Genomic DNA, 22,583 nt, shown 5'->3' on the forward strand with positions numbered 1-22,583 from the left:
GCCTAAAAGCAAAACTATTGCCCTTTACATTCTAAGTGCTGCAGCAATTCCCTGGTGGTTCAGTGATTAGAACTCTTGAATTTTCAGAGCCAAGGGCACGGGGTTGGGTGCCTGGTCAGGGAACTAACATCCCGCCAGCCACATGGCCCGGCCAGAGGAAGTAAATGTACAAAAAGTATACTATGTCAGAATAATCATAATTTTTTAAATCCCCAAACCAAAAAACATTCTATTTTCCATTCCGCAAGTCTTATGACCGGCAAAGGTCATGGGTGAGAGAACCTCCAAGACGGAAATCAAAGGGGCCAGGGGTCAGCAGGAAGTCGCTACAAGACTTTGTCTAATATGCCATTGCAAGGAGAGTTACTAAAGATAGTTCAGTCGCATTTCGGTTTGGGGTGGGACCATAAAGTTACCACGACATCTCAGAGTGGGAAAAAAAAAAAAAAAAAAGAAATACATAAGAATCCTCAGAAGCCCCCGCAGACGGCCATCATACAACAGAAACTAGCGCGTGCGCGGAATCCGGGTTCCTCGGCGCGTGCCTACTGTAGACGTGGCAGAAGGCGTGGCCTTGGAGCGTGGGGGTGGAACTTCCGGGGGCGACGCGCCGGCCCCCTCGGAACCGGAAGTGGAGCCTGGGAGCCTTGACGTTAGGAACGAAGTCGAACCTGGATCTGGAGCCGGGTGAGGAGTGGCTTCGGGAGGTTGGTGGGTAGGAAAGCAGAGGAGATCCCGGGGTATCACTGGCCAGGTCGGCGTCCTGTTTGCGAAGGAAGAGAGAGGATCGGGGGCGGAGCCCGGGGAGAGACCCTCACCTCATGCATTCACAATCCAGAATCAGTCCTAGACCCTCCTTTTCTCCTGGCCCAGATTCCGTCTCCCGCTTCCTGTCCGGAGCCTGTTGAAGGGCGCAAGACGCTCGATCTTCTACTTAGAGCAACAGTCCTCTTATCGTGGCCCGAGAAGCTTGTTTGGTTTCTTGGTCTTGATCCCCGGCACTCCCAGCCTCCACAGCTCGACTACTTTCAGAGTTCTAGGGAAGCTTGCCCCGCCCCCTGGGTTGTCACCCTTGACTGTCCACGCAGAGTGAAGTCGAAACTTGAGCCTGACTCCAAACTCTTGTGTGTGTTTGATGAAACTATTTCCTCCCATCCCCACCCCCACACCGACTTCAGGAAAATAAAAGGGAGGGGGACATCCTTCAAGCTTAATGTTGTGACCTGTGCAAGGTTCAGGATTTGGAAGAATAGCTCCTGAGATGGCTTTGAATTTAAAAAGTTCTAGTGCAAGTGCAGCTCAACTTTTCTGTAGTTAAGATGGCCCTTCCTAGCACAGGCGAGAGGCCCGTTGTTACACTGCAGCAGCTATGAGCTCTTTTGCTTCCTAGGTTCCTTCTTCTGTAGGATAGTTGGAATGATCAGGTTGTGTAGAGTAGATGTGATCAGATAGTCCTGTTCTTGGAAGGATCCTGGAAAGACCCTCCAATTCATTCCTCTGTTGTTGGGCAAGATTGTAATAATTTTGGATGTGGCCTAGATTCATGACAAGCCTATAAGGAGAGCAGAAACAGAGTTGCAGAAGTGCCTTGAGATTTGGAATAATTACAGTCCCTCTGCTTGAAGGATAAGGTGAATGATCTTTTCCCATGAAATCCAACTTTGCTATTGATCTTTGAACTGTTTCTCTGGGTTATTGTGTGAGGTTTTTGTGCCAAACTTGCACTCAGTTCTAATCTGATATCTTGCTAGAGTTTTCAGCTGTCCTTTACATTTAGTGATTTTAATGCTTCAGTACTAAGGTCCATACACTCTTTTGGTGGGAAGACTGAGGATGGAGTAAGCACCTGATTTACTGCAGTTTATCCTAAAAATGTCATTTTTCTAAATGGTCACTCTAAAATTTATCTTTTGAGGGGGAGGGGATTTAGTTGATCTGTTTTAGACATGCAGTTTGAATGATTAAAAATGACTAGCACACTGCAGGGTATTCAGTTTTGTGGAATGAATGGATGCTAGAGTGAATGAACAGAAAGTGGGAACATTGTTTCATTTACCTGTAATATCACAATAGTTCATCAGTGGCAGGACTCCTTGTATGACTAGACACTAGAAATCATACCACTGGGGAATGGAGGCTGCTGCTCCATTCCACTGGGCCTATCTGAAGTTGAAATTTATACCCTCTTGGCAGTGACAAAGCATAGGGTTCAGAGTAACAAAATCCTTGCTTTGAGGAGGCAGTCTGTCTACTGTCTGGGGAAGAAAATTACAAAGATCCTGTAATAGTGTGAGAATGATTAGGCTAATCACTGCCTGATAAGGTCAGTCCTTTTCTAGCTCTGCTTCCTACCATGAATAGTGCTTTCACTTTAGAAAGTCGATTTTGACTAATTTCTGTCTTCTCTCCCATCTAATAGGTGAGACCAAGTCGGGGATGCTCTCATAATGAACGTTAACCAGTCAGCTCCACCTGTGCCGCCATTTGGGCAGCCCCAGCCCGTCTACCCAGGGTATCATCAATCCAGCTATGGTGGGCAACCAGGGTCCACAGCCGCCCCCACTCCCTATGGAGCTTACAATGGCCCAGTACCAGGCTATCAGCAAACCCCTCCCCCAGGTATGTTTCCAAGCTTCCTTTGAGCTAAGGAAGGGAATTTGTAATCTTCAGGTTGGGTGGTATTGCCCTACTTAAGCTGCCTAAAGGGTTGTGGTGACTGGGATTGAGGAACATGAATCTGGCTCTTGGTCACTGAGAGTCCTGTGGGCAGTCTGCCCTTTCCTGTTTTTATACAAGGTGACTGTGTCTTTAAAACATCTAGTAGGGCGCCTCATCTTCCAGGTTCAATGGCAGTTCACTTCATGTGGGTGTCACCCTGTGCAGCCTCACCTGGTTGAATTGTTCACAGCTGGAGGGAAGGACTGTGGTCATAGCTCCTCCAGAGCCGGTGATAATTTCTCTCATCAGACTCGTGGTTCTATCTATACATGATTGTGGGGCATAGGGAATTGGTTCATGGATAAAATGTATGATGTTTGTATGCCTGGGTTTTGGTGCTTCCCATATCTTTTTGGTGATAACATTCCTTTTCAAGTTTCTTTGGCTTCTTAGATGTTGTCTAATATCAGGGAAATTAAAGGGGACTGTTTTTCCAGTGTTTGACTTTTATATTACATTTTTCATGAAGAGGAGCTCATAACCTGTGGATTATTCATAGGGGGCAAAAGAAGATGGTTGACAATAGATTTTTGGTTAGGCGAAAGGGAAAGTGTTAGTGCTCTTTGCGACCCCATGGACTATAGCCCGCCAAGCCTGTCAGGCTCCTCCGTCCATACGATTTTCCAAGCAAGAATACTGGAGTAGGTTGCCATTTCCTTTTCCAGGAGATGTTCCCGACCCAGGGATCGAATCCAGGCCTCCCACATTGCAGGCAGACTCTTTACCATCTGAGCTACCAGAGAAGCCAGGGTTAGGGTTAGGGCCCTAGGGTATGCCAGATGCTTTATGCTTTTTAAGAGAGTTAATTCCATAAAGAGATATGTGAAAAAGAAGGCACTAAAGAGGCATTGGTAAAATTTGAGAAATGAATGAAGTTATTACCTTTTTTAATTTTGCCATGTGGCATGTGAGATCTTGGTACCCCAACCAGGAATCAAACCCATGCTCCCTGCAGTGGAAGCTCAGACAGAGTCTTAACCACTGGACCACCAGGGAAGTCCCAAAGTTATTACCATTTTTGTTATGACTTTGGGGAAAAAAAAAATTTGGAGTGATAAGATTAGGTCTCAGGGCTTTGGAAGAGCCTTACTCTGGGTTGGGACTTTGGCAGGACAGAGTCCACGTCTGATTTGCCAAGTTGTGGCTTATCAAGATGGAGCTGGCATTGCCCCAAGAAGAAGCTCTGTTGAACTGAGAGGAAAACATATCTGGCTCTGTGATGGCTAGTGAGCAGGCTAGTGAATAGCTAGTGAATTCAGATTAATCATATTCCTACAGGCAGGTTCTGTAGTGTCTCATCTCTACTGCTGCTGCTGCTGCTAAGTCACTTCAGTCGTGTCCAACTCTGTGTGACCCCATGGACGGCAGCCCACCAGGCTCCCCCGTCCCTGGGATTCTACAGGCAAGAACACTGGAGTGGATTGCCATTTCCTTCTCCAATGCATGAAAGTGAAAAGTGAAAGTGAAGTCGCTCAGTCGTGTCCGACCCTCAGTGACACCATGGACTGCAGCCTACCAGGCTTCTCCGTCCATGGGATTTTCCAGGCAAGAGTACTGGAATCTCTACTGAGGGCAGAACAAAAGAAAAACAGTAGTTTGAACAGGGGTCAGCAGCATCTCCAAAGTGATATGCCAAGTAACTAATTGCTTTCTTCCTGCATTTCATGTGGGAAGGATGATTAGCAGTCATAGAAGTAGCTTTGATGGCAGCTCTGGTGAGCAGAACACGCGTAGTGCAGCTTTTGTGAAGACATAAGCAGCAGCAGTAACTGGAGGCCAGGAGACCTGTCCTGGGGGCTTCCCAGGTGTGCTAGTGGTAAAGAACCTGCCTGCCAATGCAGGAAACATAAGAGACCTGGGTTCGATCCCTGGGTCAGGAAGATCCCCTGGAGAAGGGCATGGCAACCCACTCCAGTATTCGTGCCTGGAGAATCCTCATGGACAGAGGAGCCTGACGGATTACAGTCCATAGGGTCGCACAGAGTCGGAGACAACTGAATTGACTTAGCACGCATGTACAACCTGTCCTGACTTAATAATTGGGCGGAAACAAAGTCTCCAACCCATGGTAACACTTCCCTGAGCCATGTACTATTGGGAGTGTCAACATTTAGAAGTGGATGAGAAGAAGATGGTTAGGATCTGTAGAATATATGAAGAAGAGGTTGGCAGAATAGTCTCTCTAAGGGGTGCCTTTCTTTTAAAAAAAAAAATAATAATAATTAAAAAGTTATTTATTTACTTGGCTACATTGGTTTTTCATTGCGTCATGCGGGATCTTTCATTGCAGCACATGGATTTCTCTAGTGGTGATGCAGGGGCTTAGTTGCTCTGTGGCATATGGGATATTAGTTCCTCCACCAGGGATTGAACCTCCATCCCCTGCATTGCAAGGTAGATTCTTAACCACTGGACCACCAGGGAAGTCCCAATGAGTATCTCTTTACAACCTAGTTCAGCACGTTACTTGGTCATCTTCTAAGCCACATTCCTCACATATGTTCTAAGTTTTTGAGTTCTAGGGTGGGATCATTTCCTTAAAAGAGTTGATGTTTTGTCTAGGGTAGGAATATTAGACTGTCCTGGATTGAGTGAGAGTGTATAGTGATCACAGGAAGGCCCTACATTTTTGTGGCTCTGGCTGCAGCTTCACTAGTAGTATACCTGTTATACCTGTTTAAGAGAGTGAAAACTCTCTGGCTGGGCATCCATGTTCAGAATCTCTTGTAACTGGAGTTGCATCCTGATGGTGTCCTTTTCATTGCCAAGCTATGATATTACACTTGTGATATTGCAGTGAAGGTTTGAGCTTATTGATCCTTGCTTTGCATTCCTTGCTCAAGGCGGAGGAGACATTTCCTAATTTCTTAGCTTCTCTTCACCACCCTCAGGTGTTTCAAGAGCCCCAGCTTCTTCAGGGGCACCTCCAGCCTCGACAGCACAGGGCCCTTGTGGCCAGACTGCATATGGCCAGTTTGGCCAAGGAGATGTGCAGAATGGACCAAGCTCCGGTGTTCAGATGCAGAGGTATGTACTTGCGTCAACCTAAAATTGGTCAGATGAGACTGGAAGGATTAGGAATGTATGAGGGCCTATTTTACTTTTCTTTTTTTTCCCTTTGTTTTTCTCTTAGATTCCTCTTCCTCTTCCCTTCATCTTTTTGTAATTAGTTTTCATTTTTCCGGATTAGAGGTGCTGCTGCTGTGCCTCTGTGGGTTATTGACTCATTTAAGTGCCTGTGTTCTTTGGCATATTCTTTCCACTTCTGTGAACTTGAGTTTTTTCCTTGACTAGACATATATCTTAAATAATTGTTATGGTCCTTCAGAACCTACCCTAAGGAAGAAACAGGAAGAAGGAAACTTAGGATTATTTATGTCTCTTTTGACTTCCCCTTTCCCTCTAGAACAGGCACTTAGTGGGACTTATTGGTTAAGTTTGGGTGTGACCAGTCATGAAAGGAAAGATCCTCAAAGGAAAACTACATTAATGATGAAAACTTGGTGGTGTGTGATCCAATAAACCCCTGTCTCTGTGTAGAAGTCCATTAAAGGAGGGCAGTCATCTCTATTGGAGTGCTATTTATTTTCTGGTAAACAAAGAATAAAGTATAACTGCAGTAGGATGTGTAGTAGTGGAAGAGTTGCTTTCTGACATTTTTATTAGGTGTCCAGAATATACATTTTTAGCATCGAATGTAAGCCCAGAGGACTGAGCCTTGGAGCTTACCAACTTATAAAAGGCATTCAGAGTAGGGGCCATCAAAACGCAATGAGAAAGACCAGTAGTGAGGTAGGTTAGCCAGGGTGTCATAGCATCCTGAAATTAGGCAAAGAAAGTATTTTAGGAAGTCAAGAGAGTAATCAGGTGTGTCACTTGCTGCTGAAAGGTGAGATGTAGACTAAGAATTGACCGTTGGGTTTGGCAAGGTTTGACATCATTGACAAATGTAGTTTCAGTGGAGATATGAAGGCAGCTGTCTAGTTGGAGCAGGTGAAAGAATTTCAGCTGGGAAGTGGATTAATGTAACCTAAAACCCTTTTGCTACAAACATCTAGAAAGGGAGAGAAATTAGAAACAAAATTTTTTTTTCAAATGCATAATCAAGCTTCAAGGAAAGTGAAATCCTCAAGTGCCAGATAACAAGTGGGAACTGAAAATCAGAGTGGTAAATTGATACTGTGGCTGCCTGTGCAAAGGGTGGAAATTATCTTGAGAACCTAGGGGCTTAAGTTTAAGCAGGTAACTTGGGCATTTCTGAGCTGAGGTTTAGAACTGAAATCTTGTTTATGAAATCTGGACTTAGGCTACACTTCAATAAATAGGTAAACTAGAAAAAAAAAATCTGTATACTGGCAGAGGGAGTTAATAAGGAGTCTTGATTCTCCCAGGCTGGCTGAGGATAAGTTGCAGGGGAGTGGGGGGCGGGGTGTTTTTGGACTGCATGTGAACACCAGGGGTCATTTGGGGTGGCGAAAATGTTCTAAAATTGGAATCTGGTGATGGTTGCACAACTCTTTAAATTTACTAAAAATCATTGAATTGTACACTTAAAAGGAGTGAATTTAATGATGTGGAAATGACAACTTAAACTTAAAAAAAAACTTTGATACTGGGCAGCAGTATCATTGGAGTACCCTCCAGAAGCAAATCAAATGCTTAACAACCACTCTCCTTCAATTCAGGGATTTCTCAAAGGAAAAAAAAAGATTAGACTATGAAAGGAGAGTAGAGAGTAGGCTAGTACATTGATTAAGGGACTGTAACTGTCAACATAGGATTATGTACCTACCTGAAAGTGAAAGTGAAGTCGCTCAGTCGTGTCCAACTCTTTGCAGGACTGTAGCCTACCAGGCTTCTCGGTCTATGGGATTTTTATGTACCTACCTAAGAGAGGGCAAATAAAGGCGTTTTCAGAGATTGATAGTTTACCCTGTATGGGCCCTGGCCGAGAAAAGTACCAGGGAATAGACTAGGGGAAAAAAAGGAAGAAGAACCTAGAAAGAAAGATCTTTTAAAAGAGATAGGAATAGTAATTAAAGAAGTAGAGATAGAGACTTCCCTCGAGGTCCAGTGGTTAGGACTCCTTATTTCCACTGCAGGGGACTCGGGTTTGATCCCTGAAGGGGGAACTAAGATTCCACAAGCTGCATGGTGTGGCCAAAGGAAAAAAAGTATAGACCAATTTTTTCCTAATGTTTGGCTAAAAGATAAAAGCTTGAGGGGGATGCAAAGTTTTAGGGCCATTTTATTTGATTGGATTTTTTAAATCCAATCCAATTACATCTCAGTTCATTGAGATGTAATTCATATACTATGCAGTTCACCCTTTAAAGTGCACAAGTTTAACGATTTTAAAAGTATATTCACAGATATGTGCAACCATCACTGTCGTCCGATTTACTACATTTTCATCACCTCAGACAGACACATAGTATCCTTTATCTGAGGAGCTATCCCTATTCAGCTTTTCCTTAAGTCTGTCACTCCCCCAACTGTAAACAACCACTAATCTACTTTCTGTCCCTATAGACTTCCCTATTCCGGATATTTCATATTAATAGAATCATATATATTTTGTAACTGATTTGTTTCACTTAGCATAATGTTTCCAGTGTTCGTTTATGTTGTAGCATGTATCAGTACTTCATTCTTTTTATTACAGTATTTCATTGTATGATTATACCACTACATGTTCTTTATCCATTTATCTGTTGATGGACATTTGGGTTGTTTTCACTAATAGTTGGTTATTTTTTGAGATATTTGTATCTTTTTGTGCTGATGGGAATGATCAAGGAGAAAGACATTGAATGGGAAGTACTTTGGAAAGAAAAGTTCCAGAATAAAAAATATTTACACATAAAGTAGATAAAAACATAAAATAGTGTCCAGAATATGTAAAGAACTCCTACTAGTCAATAAGAAAAAGTCAGTTCAGTTGAAAAAATAATAAAATCCGGAATAGTATTTTATGAAAGAAGGGATACTAATGGCCAAAGAACAAATTAAAAAGCGGTTCAACCTCGTAAATGAAGAATAAAGTAAACGTTAAAAACCACAACAGAATTATCCCATGTATTGATCAGATTGGCAAAATTAAAAAGCTAATAGTACTGAATATTGCTGAGCATATGGATTATCAGGAACTCTTCTCATCCACTGGTGGTCAGATGCAAATGAGTACAACTACCATGGGAAAATAACTTGGCATTATCTGTTAAAATTAAAGATATCATATCCTATAAACCAGTAATTAAACTCATAGCTGTATGCCTTAGAAAGAGCTCAGGTAGGTATAAGTTAAATATATGATTGAACATAGTAACATTATTATTGATAATATCCAAAACTTAGAAAACCTTCAATATCCATCTGTAGTAAAATGCTTAGGTAAATTGTGGCATATTTATTTAATGGAATAACACTTATTTAATGGAATAACATTAAGTGATGAAAGAGAATGCTAAATGCAGAAGCATAGATTAATTCATAAACATATGGTTGAACAAAAGAAGCAAAACTCAAAGTATGTATGATGTGATACCGTTTACAAAAGCTTGAAAACCTGACATAACTGAATTGTTTTAAAGACAAGGGAACAATTTTTAGAAAGTTGGGAAAGTAGTTATCTTTGGGAGAAAGGGGGCTTCCCTAGTAGCTCAGCTGGTAAAAAATCCACCTGCAATGCTGGAGACCTGGGTTTGATCCCTGGGTTGAGAAGACCCCCTGGAGAAGGGAACGGCTACCCACTCCAGTACTCTGGCCGGGAGAATTCTGTGGACTGTACAGCCTATGGTGTCGCAAAGAGTCGAGGACATGACTGAGTGACTTTCACTTTCACTTTTGGGAGAAAGGAAAGGGTTGTGAGGAGAGGCACACAGGGCCTTTGGTGTACTCCATTTCTTGACTTGCCTTTTGGTTACGTGGGTGTTTGTGTTATTCAGCAGTACACATATGTTTTATGTATTTTTTTCTATTTATGTTACATTTCACAATTTTAAAGTACATTGGACTAAGAATTGGGCCTGGACCTGGGTTCTAGTTCCAGGTTAGCCTGCTACTTTTACCCTTAGTGTTTTAGTTTTCCATCTGCTCGCTTCCCTTCATTAATTTGCTGTAAGAATTAAAGCATTTAGAGATCCTTTGTAAACTATAAAGCTATGTGCAGATAAGGTGTTGGTTTATATGATAGAATACCAGTAGGCAGTTGAGAGTATTATCCATGTTAATAGAGTAGTACCATGGAATACAATTGTTCTGACAGGGATTTATAAGCATCTGCCATGGGCTAACAGTATGTTTGTTACTATGGAAGGCAAAAACTGCAAAACCTAGCAAAGAGCTTAGGGAGGTAAGTTTCACTAGCATAATGCCCTGAAAATACTAGTTGAATGAACAAATGAAAAGTGTGAAACTGCAGGACCAGTAGAAGCTGACCAAACATAATAAAGTTCCAGTTATTTAGTAAAGACAAACAGGAAGGATAAATCAGGATTTCAGTGTAACAGGCTACTATGGTGAAGAATTTGATTCATTCTTGAAATTCCAGTAGGAGCTTGTTATGTACAATAATCTACGCTGTAGATTTCTGCAGTAATATTATAGTAAACCACTGGTGCAATGGCTGGTTGGTCTGCAGTGATATTGCATTGATGCTGTATTTGTATTTTAATGTGGCAGCTGGTACCATGGGAGTGTCCAGCGCAGCTATTCAAGTGACGAGACTTTGCTGGATAGACTCAGCTAGCAGGCTGCCTGGCTTATATCCTCTGTGTCTAGCCCTTAACTCTGGTGAGATAGCATCATCTTTCTCCATAGTACAGAATGCCAAACGTAGCTCACCAGCTCTTCTGATCTTAAGAGTTTTCTAATACCTTTCCCAGGATTAAGTGATCCTTTGGTTTAAAAGTTAAACAATCAAACTACATTTGTTAAAGCCCACATTTATTAAGCTTCTGTTGTGTTAATGCTTCTGTGCACCTTTCATTTCGCCTTCTTCAGTGCTTTTGAATACGGAACCGAAGTGGCTTGTCAACAAAGGATTAAGGCAGATGAGGTGATAATCTAACTACCAGAGTAAATACTGTTTGATCTGAGGGTGCTTGGCATGTGTTTTGGGAGTGAACCTAATGGAAAACAAGGTTTGCCCTGAATAATCACAGTGTAGATTATGAGGAATGTGATTTTTTCACAAATATATAGAAATATGAAGCCATATAAGAGCCCAGATGAGAGTAAGATGCTGTAAAACAGTATTGTTTCCCATATGATGTGGGGCTCCTGTCAACTTTGAAGGGATTCCTGGCCCACTAGAAGCTTCTGCCTTCCATCTCTCCACAGGCTCCCTGGGTCTCAGCCATTTGCGTCTGCCCCATTGGCCCCTGTGGTCAGTCAGCCAGCTGTGCTTCAGCCCTATGGGCCTCCCCCGACAAGTGCACAGGTGACTGCTCAGCTGGCCGGAATGCAGATCAGTGGTGCCGTGGCCCCAGCTCCTCCCGCTTCGGGGCTGGGCTATGGTGAGTACCTATGACCACGGGAATACTGTTTCCTTTTTAGAGGCATCTGTCTCTGGGGTATACCTGGATCCCTCTTATTTCTTTTATTTATTCCTCTGAGCCCCAGCAGATGGGACAAGTCATTCCTGCCCCTCGGGTGGAAAGGAAGGTGGTTTACTGAACAAGGAGGCAGAATGCCTGGGGTTCTGACTCTGCTTCTTCTACTTCTCAGGCTCACCAACATCACTGGCCTCAGCCTCAGGAAGTTTCCCTAATTCTGGTCTGTATGGCTCCTATCCTCAGGGCCAAGCTCCTCCCCTTGGCCAGGGTCATCCAGGGGCCCAGCCTCCCCAGCGATCTGTCCCACCACAGGCCTCCAGCTTCACACCCCCTGCCTCAGGGGGTCCTCGGATGCCTTCGATGACTGGTCCACTCTTGCCTGGACAGAGTTTTGGGGGCCCCCCCGTGAGCCAGCCCAACCATGTGTCCTCACCTCCTCCTCAAGCTCTGTCCCCTGGTGCCCAAATGACCGGGCCCCCAGGACCGCCACCACCTATGCACTCCTCCCAGCAGCCAGGCTATCAGCTGCAGCAAAATGGTGAGTTTTTCCCAAGGACTACCTAGGAGCCAAAAGCTTCAGCTCTTCAGGTGTTTTCGTTGTTGTTGTTATTTGCTTCTAGTATTACTTGCTAAGTGGTGAACTAGATAGACAGCTTCAGGGTATTAAGATGTGGTACTAAGATGTGGGATTTATAAGATTTTTTTTTCTCATAGTTCAGATAACATAGGCTTTCTCTGAAAGGTTATTACTGTACCTCTAAATTCTATGTTTATAATAGTTTAGTCATTTCCGTGAGGCCTTAAGAAGAGATAGGGAAGGAATATTTTGTTCATCAACCTTGCCCTTGTCTCCCAGGTTCCTTTGGACCAGCCCGGGGCCCTCAGTCCAATTATGGAAGTCCCTACCCAGGAGCAGCCACTTTTGGCAGTCAGCCTGGGCCTCCTCAGCCATTGCCTCCTAAGCGCCTGGACCCTGATGCCATCCCGAGCCCTGTAAGTAGATACTTATGTGGTCCTGGGGAAGGAGCTTGCGGCTACCAGATAAGTGAGTCAACCTAGATGAGATGTTTGCCTAGCCTTTTCTGATTATTTTTCCCTTTTGTTTGTCATGTTGCAGGTGTAGAGCCGACATGTAATTTTTGACTCTCTAAATAGAACTTGACGCCCCAGAAGTATTTTAGGGGTATTCTTACTTCATAGCTGGGCAGGAAAGGAAGGGGAGCCGGGAGTGATCAGCAGTGCCATAGAGCTCTGGGTTGAGTGCAGTGTTGTCACCACTGGACAGAGCCTGGCAGCCTCTGCTCTTCTGTGGAGTACTGGCTGTGTCCAGGTCTTGTCCTCTAAGATCTAGTAGGATAGGATAGCAGTCTTCTTAATGGTTAGAGCTGGTGGGGAATCTCTGGTGTTACTGGTGAGAAAAGGAAAGCCTCTCTGGACTCTTTCTGCCTCTACCTGGATAGTGTTTTAGGAGAAAGCCTTCGATACTTTTGTTTGCTAGTCTTCTGCTGTGTGGATGGAGAAAAGTGATCTACAATTTTAAGGGCAATGTGGGGAAGTTCCTTCTCCCAGGAAGAGGGTGAATCTTACCCTTAGAGCCATCAGAATGCTCAGACCTTCCTCATCACACTCGAGAGTAGAGGCTGATACTGTATTCCCAAGTGGAGGCCACTTTATAGTTCTGTCTGCAACATTTGCCATGTCAGTTGCCTCACCATGCTTAGCCATTGTCATATTCCATCCTGTTCTCTTCCCTCTTCCTTTGGGGAACCATCATGGTGAGGGACCCAGCTGGCTAAGGGGGACCCTAGAGGATGAAGCAGTGCCTCTTTCCTTTTTCCTTCTCTAGTGAGAAGAAGAGTCTGGTTGGATGTGAGGGGAGGCTTCTTTCAGTGTAAGAGTAGTTCTTACATGGGAGGCTTGGCCTTTTGGAGGGAACATCCCTCTTCTTCCTTCTTAAAATTTCTCCTATTCAGCCCCTCCATATAAACCCTCTTGCTTCCTGTTTGCCCCCTTCCTTATCTTTCTACATCATAGTCTAAGCCATTAAAGGCTCTTTTTTGGCCCAGAAAAATTTGGAGTTTCTGATCGAGAGGGGGCCTGATTTCAGCAGTAGGAGCTGGGCTCCAGCTGTTCATGTCTAACTCATCAGGGCTGAGAGAAGTAACATCTGCTTCTTGTTCTTTTGTCTCCCTCCCTGTATTCCCCTGCTGCCTTTATTATTAAAACACTAAAAGCAACTCAATGAGCTGCCTCCTCAGCAGAAAACCAGGCACAGAATAGACCCTGATGCCATTCCTAGTCCAGTAAGTGCAGGGGGTGGGTGTGTGTGTGTGATCCCTGTGTTAAATCACCCGTGCATGCCTATGACCTTGTCTTCACCTCATCCACCATGTCCATCCCTCTCCATCCTCTTCCCTTAGTCCTTCTAGACCCTTGCTTTTACAAGCTAGAAGGATATGCATGCCTCAAGTTACCATATAATGAAGTAGCAAGCTGTTAGCAGTGCCTTTAAGTATGGGATGGTAGAAGGTCAGGCTCGAAGGGCGGGATCAAGTAGCTTGTTAAGCTTTGGTTTTAGCCCTGCTGGCTTCTCCAGGAGCCTGCCTGTGACATGTGATGGAACAGGACAAAACAGTAGGTCCTTCCCTTTTGGGTTTGGTGTGTCTACAGCTTGTTGCGGAGAAACATGGGTAGGTGGCTACTAATGTACAAGTCTGGGAAACTGGCATTTCTTACAGGGAAAGGGACTGCTGGTTTGGGAAAGTGTGGGTCACTTTCTCATCTGGAGAGTCTGTTTGACTCTGATATATGTCTAAGCTTCAGCTCTTTATTCTATGGGACACAGAGTCTTATTCTCCCTTTACTTTTTCTGGTTTTACCAAACCCATCTTGAAGTAACTGACAAAGGTTATCAGTCTGCACGAAGATCTGATCACTGGCTTTGCAATATCTTTTTTTTCCTTCGCTGGGTCTGTCCAAATGTGGGGGACTGAGGATTGGGCTATACGATCCTCTTCTCCCATATTTACACTGATGCTTACCTGAAAATAAGGCAGCATCTGCTTCCTCACCTTACCTGATCATTTCTGGCTGTGTAATCCACTCCTCACCCTGTCCCTTCTACTCTCATTGAGTGTAGAGTCATTCCAGGTAGATTTCATTTTTACATGGTTACTGTTGTCTGTTTTCCTGCTCTTGGGGAGAGAAGGGGAGGGGAAGCCTCGATGGGGGAGGGAAGTGGAATCTGACCATGTCTGAAGGCTTGTGATTAGAGCTGGAGCTTTCCTGGAGTAGGTATTGGAACAGGGTGATCACTGTTTATTGGGGTCAGGGCGATTCATAAAGAAGCCCTTTCTCAGTGTTGCCCATGCAGCAGGTTGCTGCTGACTATAGAGTGGAAGATTGGCATTACAGCATTTTATATGATCTCCAAAAGGAGAGCAGGTTTGGTGCATGAGGTGTGTTCCTTGGCAAATTCTTAGTTTCTGTGCTGCGGCTCCAGCCTTTCTTTCTCCTGCCTCGGGGACGTGGTACTCCCTTCTCCCTTTTCATCTGTCACTTCATTCATTTCACTTCTTCCCTACAGATTCAGGTTATTGAAGATGACAGGAACAACCGGGGTTCAGAGCCATTTGTTACTGGAGTACGGGGCCAGGTGCCACCCTTAGTCACCACCAACTTCCTGGTGAAAGACCAAGGTGAGAAGGGCAGTAACTCCTCCCTGCGGGACTTTTTCTCCAGCATTATCAGCTTAGGGATGGGGCTTTTGTCAGTCTTTGGTCAGAGACCAGTCCCTCATTGGTCTCTAGGGGGAAAGAGCCACCATCACCTCGAGCATCTGTTGGGGTGATGGGGTGGGTCAACAACGGCGACCTGGTGTCTGGAGTGACTCTGTGATCTGACTCAGCTTTTCCATCTTCTCCTTCAGGAAATGCAAGTCCCCGGTACATTCGATGCACATCGTATAACATCCCTTGCACCTCTGACATGGCTAAGCAGGCTCAGGTGCCCCTGGCAGCTGTCATCAAGCCGCTGGCAAGGCTGCCCCCAGAGGAGGTGAGTCAGGGACAGACTAGAGTATAATAAGAGGGAGGAAGTGAGGGGGAGCGAGGATAAGACTTCTTCCTAGATGTGATTCTGGCAGTCACAGTAGATGAAGGCTTGGTTGGTCGGGAGGGGAGCATATCGTCAATAGCTTTCTATCCCAGGGCCCATGCCTGAAGAGGGTGATAGGGAGGAAAGCAAAAGCCCAAGAAATTGCTGGATGGAGCAGAGTTCACACGTGAAACACGCTTTTAAAAGAGTCAAGGCCAACTTGTAGGGGAGAAGACAGCTGGAGGCGGAGCCTGCACGGTCATCACCCGTGATGAGAGGCGCGCCACTCTGGTTTTTCTTGTCCTCTGTCCTGTCAGCCCAGGTAGGTTAGAAATATTAGGACAGCATATTAATAAACAGAATCCAGGGGTCCTTCTTTTACCTGGTTTGGGCTATAATCTGTCACCCAGTACCTGGAATCAGGATGAAAAGAGAGAGTGTCTGCAGCTGCTGTGCCATGCCATGGTGTAGCTACCCTTGTGTTCATGCCTTAATGAACTTGGGGGGGATTTCTCTCTAACTGGACATTCAGGGCTCACCTTACATCCTGCTTCTTTGTCTTGTTCTGTCTTTTTCTCTTTCTCTTTCCTGGGTCTCAGTGAGGATGACTGGACACTTGCCTGCTGGTCTCTTATCTGTAGGGTAACATCTGCCTGGGGTGTCAGTAGGTATCACAGAAATCCAGGGATTGGGGAGGACAAGTGTCACAGATAGTTGGGTGGGAAAGGAAGCAGGGGTCAAGATCCTAGGGCAGGAACGAAGGGGATTGAAGATTGGGCCAGAAATGAGAATCCTGGGTCATCTTCGACTTTTTCCTCATGCGCCCATGTCAGCCCCTGGATTGTTTGGGCCAGTTCCACTGTTGCTCTTCTCTTTCAAGAAGTGAAATTCTAGAGATGAGGAGTAAGGAGAGGGACTATAGTCCTTAGACCCTTAGGGACATTTGTCCTCATACCCCTTCTCTCTGCTCCCTCCGCAGGCAGACTGTCTGAGCCATGTCCTTCTCCCTCCAGGTTGTTCCTCCTCATCTGTTCCCACATATCACTCTAGCTTCCTTCTGTGTCTGAGCCCCTCCCCTTTGCTCCTTAGGCTTCACCGTATGTTGTCGACCATGGGGAATCTGGCCCTTTGCGCTGCAATCGTTGCAAAGCATACATGTGCCCCTTTATGCAGTTCGTTGAGGGAGGGAGACGCTTCCAGTGCTGCTTCTGCAGCTGTATCAACGATGGTACGTTCACAGAGCCTGGGGCTGGGGGATCTGGACTGAATCTTCATTATTTTCTTTCTAGTTAGATAGATGAGGCTCTGTTGTTTAGGAGATGGGGACGTGAAGTGCCTCTGGGGCTGTGGGGCATTAGAGTGAGCTCAGCCAGGACCAGATGAGGACCAAAAGCGGACCCATGAGTAACACTGCCCTACTCCCCACAGTTCCTCCCCAGTATTTTCAACACCTGGATCATACCGGCAAGCGTGTGGATGCTTATGACCGTCCTGAGCTGTCCCTGGGCTCTTACGAATTCTTGGCCACTGTAGATTACTGCAAGGTGAGGGAGGGTAGCATGGGGAGGAGCTGTGGGTGAAGGACAATGAGGCAGCTGAGACTTGCTGTGGTCATTTCCCTCACCCTGTCACTGTCCCCTTGGATGATGACTTATCTCTAGTCAACTGACCTGCTCACCGAAAGCCCTCTCCCCGCCAACATTTCTTTCTTTTGCAGAACAATAAGTTCCCCATCCCTCCTGCCTTCATCTTTATGATTGATGTCTCCTACAATGCCGTCAGGAGTGGTCTTGTCAGGCTCCTCTGTGAGGAGCTCAAGTCACTGTTAGACTTTTTGCCTAGGTGAGAGTTATGAGCCAAGGTACTCCTATGGATGATGATGGCTAGGGAGGGGGCGCAAGGGTGGGTGGTTGGGATAACTCAGCACGTGAATCCTGACGTCATGAAGTTGGCTGGTGGAGAAGGTAGCAAGTCTGGGTAACAACGTCCCTTTCTGCAGGGAGGGCGGGGCAGAAGAGTCAGCAATCCGCGTTGGCTTTGTCACCTATAATAAGGTGCTCCACTTCTACAATGTGAAGAGCTCATTGGCCCAGCCACAGATGATGGTTGTATCTGATGTGGGTGACATGTTTGTGCCACTGCTGGATGGCTTCCTGGTCAATGTCAGCGAGTCTCGGGCAGTCATCACCAGGTAAGAGTCAGATTGTGGGGGTAAAGTGAGGTGGAGGGCAGGGTACAACCAAAGAAAGCCAGCGATGGACACAGGCTATGCCTCAGGAGTTCTCAGAGTCTGAGGGCCAGATGACTTTTTAGGGGAGTTGAGGGATCTGAAGTTTGGATAGCAGTTTTGATTGCCTCCCATCACCTCTCTCTTCAGCTTATTGGATCAGATTCCAGAAATGTTTGCAGACACAAGGGAGACGGAGACAGTATTTGCCCCGGTGATTCAGGCTGGGATGGAGGCTCTGAAGGTAAGGCGCGAGTCCTGGGCAGCTGCCATGTGACGCTTCTTCTGAGTATCTTACCTCTGGGATACAACCCCTGCTGCTTTAGTGACTGGTGACTGTCCAGTGAGTCAACTTGTCTGACATAGTTGGCACTGAATAAATGACGAGGGACGGGATGAATGAATAATGGATGAATAAAGGAAAGAATGGACCAGTAGATCTGTCTCCTCTTCCAGGCTGCTGAGTGTGCAGGGAAGCTCTTTCTATTCCACACCTCCCTGCCCATTGCAGAGGCCCCAGGGAAACTGAAGAACAGAGACGACAGGAAGTTGATCAACACAGACAAGGAGAAGGTGTGGGACTGGGAGCTGGGGGGAGGACTTCCCATCACAGAGGAACGTGCTGTCTCTTTAAAGTGCAGTACTCTTCACTTTCTCAAGGGGTGCTGGGACTAGATCCTCTGTCCTTTCATATCTGTGGCTGCCAGCCTTCTCCACCGCTCCCACACCTCTCTACCTCATCTCATCCCAAAGCCCTTGGTAGACTTTTTAAAGAGAATATTCTACTACTGTTGCAAACTGTAAGGTAGCTCTGAAGTCTTACGTGTCCTTGAATAATAGCCCATATTACATACATAGTTCTCAAACAGGGTGGAACCCAGGTCTCTGAACATCTTCTTCTGTTCCTCCCTAGACTCTGTTCCAGCCTCAGTCAGGTGCCTATCAGACCCTGGCCAAAGAGTGTGTGGCCCAAGGCTGCTGCGTAGACCTCTTCCTCTTCCCTAACCAGTATGTGGATGTGGCCACCCTCTCTGTTGTACCCCAGCTCACTGGTGGCTCTGTCTATAAATACGCTTGCTTTCAGGTACGGCATGGGACTCTGGGTGGCAGGTGGAGGCAGGACTGGGATGCCTGCCTACAAGTGGAGTGGCTCCTTAGCTGCTGACTCATTGATAGGAATATCATTGAGAAGACCACACAATATAAAGAAGAGTAGTGAACAGGAGCACAGGGCTTGAAATTAGCACCGGGTTGATAGTCTGGCTCTACCACTTGGACGCTATATGACCTAGGATAAATTACTTATTTTCTCCTTTGTTTCTTCATCTATAAAATGGGATTTTTCAGTAGTTTTTAAGTAGGGTTTGTCATCAGGATTAAGTGAGCACATGTAAAGCACTTAATGTAGTACTGGGCATGTAATAAGTGCTTAAAAGCTTAAATAATAACATCGTTATTATTACCTTTACCTTATTGTCATTAGGATTCTGCAGGCTTGTAGAGTAGAGAGGGTACAGGGATTGTTGGTGGATTGTATGTAGTAGATGATGTGACTCTGGGCCTGGGGATGCAGGTGGAGAACGACCAGGAACGGTTCCTGAGTGACTTGCGTCGGGACGTCCAGAAGGTCGTTGGCTTTGATGCTGTGATGCGGGTCCGGACAAGCACTGGTCAGTTCTGGTTGGAGATGAGCAGCTGAGCGGGGGCCCTCAGTCTGGGCACCTGTCATACTATTAACCATGTCCCTGTCCATGTGGCCTCAGGTATCCGTGCTGTAGATTTCTTTGGGGCTTTCTACATGAGCAACACCACAGATGTGGAGCTGGCTGGGTTGGATGGGGACAAGACGGTGACTGTGGAGTTCAAGCATGACGATCGGCTCAACGAAGAGAATGGAGCCCTCCTGCAGGTGCTGGACCAGAGGCAGGGGTTGGGGAAGAAGTGTCAGCAGTCACTTCACTGGATTTAAGTAGGCCATAGGGAAGGGGGTGAGGGGTGCGCAGAGAGAACTAGAAGAGGCTGGAGAAGGGATAGCTCCCATCTTTCTTCTAGCTTCATAAAATAGCAAAGAGGAGGTGTCTCGAGGGTCTTGGTGAGGGAGGGGTGTGAATTGCCCCTCTCACTCTCCCCCAGTGTGCCCTGCTCTACACCAGCTGTGCAGGGCAGCGACGGCTCCGCATCCACAACCTGGCTCTCAACTGCTGCACTCAGCTGGCTGATCTGTACCGAAACTGTGAGACTGACACGCTCATCAACTACATGGCCAAGTTTGGTGAGGGCAGAGGCCAGGCAGAGGGGGATCGGGGCTAAGAGGATGGACAGCAATCCAGCATTCCTGGGTGGGTGTGATGGTGGGAAGGCACCCGTGATGGAGTGGCTGACCAGTGACCATGCTGTCTCCTTTCCCATCCAGCATACCGGGGGGTCCTAAGCAGCCCTGTGAAGACTGTTCGTGACACTCTCATCACTCAGTGTGCCCAGATCTTGGCCTGTTACAGAAAGAACTGTGCCAGCCCCTCCTCTGCGGGACAGGTGGGGCAAGCTTGTTGGTGGAGAAGGTGTTGGGATACACCTTTGCATTGGGAGGGATTTCTCATGATCATGATCACTGACTTTGTTTTGATAACTCCCTTAGTTGATCCTTCCTGAGTGCATGAAGCTCCTCCCTGTTTATCTGAACTGTGTATTGAAGAGTGAGGTCCTGCAGCCTGGAGCTGAAGTCACTACTGATGACCGTGCCTACGTCCGGCAGCTGGTTACCTCCATGGACGTGGCTGAGACCAATGTCTTCTTCTATCCTCGGCTCCTACCGTTGGTGCGACTGAATGCTGGCGTGTGAGACACTGTACTGAGAAAGGGGCATCATAGGAGGAGGAAGGGAAGGATTAATATTGTCTGTATCTGACACTAATACATTTTTATCTATATTATCTGATGTAATATTTTCATACTGAGAGTTACTCAGGTGCTTAGTTTTCAGAAATTTTGTGTGTATGGGGGTTCAGGTGGGCAAAAGAGTCTTACAGTCATTGGTAACCTTTTGCCCTCTTCCTTTTGTCCAGACAAAGTCTCCCATTGAGAATACCACTGAACCACCAGCAGTCCGAGCATCTGAAGAGCGTCTAAGCAATGGGGATATATATTTGCTGGAGAACGGGCTCAACCTCTTCCTCTGGGTGGGAGCGAGTGTCCAGCAGGGCGTTGTCCAGAGCCTCTTCGGCGTCTCGTCCTTCAGTCAGATCACCAGTGGCCTGGTGAGGGCAGGGCGTCAAGGAGAATGTGGGTGTGGAAGTAGGCTTCGTGATGAGAGCAGAAGCCAGTAAAGTTAGTGCGCTCATTCTCTTAGCAGCAGGGGACACCGAGAGGGAGGGTGCTGTCATTCTTCACAGGCTTCCATATTTCAGATAATGCGTAAATCTGTGCTGCCCCATCTTGTCTTCTGGATTCAGCGTACCTTACCATAAGGATAAATGAATTTTGTGTTTCAGAGTGTTCTGCCAGTTCTGGATAATCTGCTGTCTAAGAAGGTGCGAGGCCTCATTGATAATTTGAGGGCACAGAGATCGCGGTACATGAAGGTAACAGTGATCCGAACCTGCATTTCCTACCTTGTCAAGTCCTCACTCTGAAGGCGGGGTGGGAGAGTGAGCGCCTAGATAATGGGATTTCGGGGCGTGTGGTTAATTCTCTTCAGCCCTGCCTCATGACCCTGTATTCTGACTATAGCTCATTGTGGTGAAACAAGAGGACAAGCTGGAGATGCTGTTCAAACACTTCCTGGTGGAAGACAAGAGCCTGAGCGGGGGAGCATCCTATGTGGACTTTCTCTGTCACATGCACAAGGAGATTCGACAGCTTCTGAGCTAGAGCACATGGGTAACAGCACAGGGTCCAGGCCAGCTTCCAGAAAGTACCCAGGACAGCAGAGAAACTGGGACAGTTCCATATCTTATATGTCATGTAAGCTGACCTCAGTCTCTTTGGGGGGAGGGGTAGGTATAAGGAGACACCTTCTTTCTGGGCTCAAGTATCCTACCACTCTGTCATGTCCTGCTGTTGGAAGGTGCCCCTATCCCCTCACTTTATCCTCCTTTTCCTGCTAATCCTGTCGTAATGAATGTAGTTTCTCAGTTCACTGTATATGATTTGGTGTTGGGGGACTTGAAGCCACCCAGACCCTGGCAATATTATGTGTCCCTTTGGACCAGCCTCCAAGAAGAGAAGGGCAGGTGGGACGGCACGGAGATCCCAGGGGGTTACTACGGTGGGAGGGGCTGCTAATTCAGCTCATTGTCATCAATGACTTCCTATATTAGGGAAAACATACATACAGGTGCACAAGAGCTGGGCTGTAGGCCGTAGATGGTAGAAAAGTGGTCAGTCTTCTTGGGCCTGGAAGTCAACAGCCAACTCAAAGTGACTGAGGGTGGTTGATTAGCTTTCTTGCTCTGCTTCCACTGCTCTTTGTCCTGCAATGACTGATGATCCCTTGGTGGACAGAGACACATTATCAGAAATGAAGGAGCCTGGGAATAGTTGCAAAGTATATTGAGACCTAGGAGAGGTATTAGCCTCCTTTCCAGCCAGAGCGGCCCCAACACTGGATGGTTCTGTAGGGAGCCTGGTCATCAACTTGCAATACCTCACAGAGCCAGCCTATATACCACTCTGAGCTTCCGCTGGAAACACTGCTCTCCAAGCTGTTGGGGAGAGAGGCAGAAGTGGCTAGTCTCTCCTGCTAGGACACCTCTCAGGCTTTGGAATTGACAGAGTGGCTGGCAGTTATCTTCCAACCCGAGCTGGCTGGGGCAGGACAAGGGCTAGGCTTGATGGTGGCCAGGCTTGCCTGCTCCCAGCCTGGGATGCCCCTGCTCTGGACCTTTCATTTCTCTTCATTGGTTTATTTTTCAATGCATCTTTAATTTGTAAAGAAATAAAAATAAATTAAGATGTATCCAGTAGCGTCATTTTTATCTGCCACGTAT

At 46.3% G+C, this 22,583-nt stretch overlaps 1 protein-coding gene across 3 annotated transcripts; it reads left to right on the forward strand.

Annotated features, from left to right (window-relative positions):
- The first annotated feature begins 371 nt into the window (after nt 1–371).
- On the forward strand, nt 372–22,552 carry SEC24C (SEC24 homolog C, COPII coat complex component). 3 transcript variants are annotated; one of them, XM_055536081.1, is made up of 24 exons: nt 372–687; nt 2,420–2,619; nt 5,610–5,745; nt 11,062–11,237; nt 11,449–11,814; nt 12,133–12,269; nt 13,511–13,579; nt 14,863–14,974; nt 15,205–15,332; nt 16,461–16,599; nt 16,800–16,915; nt 17,089–17,213; nt 17,371–17,562; nt 17,749–17,842; nt 18,055–18,171; nt 18,512–18,682; nt 19,172–19,268; nt 19,362–19,507; nt 19,732–19,870; nt 20,012–20,130; nt 20,234–20,413; nt 20,661–20,852; nt 21,087–21,176; nt 21,325–22,552. In XM_055536081.1, the coding sequence occupies exons 2-24, from the start codon at nt 2,448–2,450 to the stop codon at nt 21,463–21,465; spliced, it is 3,354 nt and encodes a 1,117-aa protein (XP_055392056.1). In that variant the 5' UTR covers nt 372–687; nt 2,420–2,447; the 3' UTR covers nt 21,466–22,552. The 3 variants fall into 3 exon arrangements, with proteins under 3 accessions (XP_055392056.1, XP_055392077.1, XP_055392066.1); XM_055536091.1 differs by lacking the exon at nt 372–687 and adding an exon at nt 1,186–1,631; XM_055536102.1 differs by lacking the exon at nt 13,511–13,579 and having other exon boundaries at nt 374–687.
- The last annotated feature ends 31 nt before the right edge of the window (nt 22,553–22,583 follow it).

The sequence above is a fragment of the Bubalus kerabau genome, chromosome 1 (genome assembly GCF_029407905.1).
Source record: "Bubalus kerabau isolate K-KA32 ecotype Philippines breed swamp buffalo chromosome 1, PCC_UOA_SB_1v2, whole genome shotgun sequence".
NCBI classification, from domain to species: Eukaryota; Metazoa; Chordata; class Mammalia; order Artiodactyla; family Bovidae; genus Bubalus; species Bubalus kerabau.

Coding starts and splice junctions, on each gene's coding strand:
- SEC24C (XM_055536081.1), top strand. CDS start 2,448: ATGAACGTTAACCAGTCAGCTCCACCTGTGCCGCCATTTGGGCAGCCC. Junction 11,238..11,448: donor CGCTTCGGGGCTGGGCTATG/GTGAGTACCTAT, acceptor TCTACTTCTCAG/GCTCACCAACATCACTGGCC. Junction 19,871..20,011: donor CAACTACATGGCCAAGTTTG/GTGAGGGCAGAG, acceptor TTTCCCATCCAG/CATACCGGGGGGTCCTAAGC.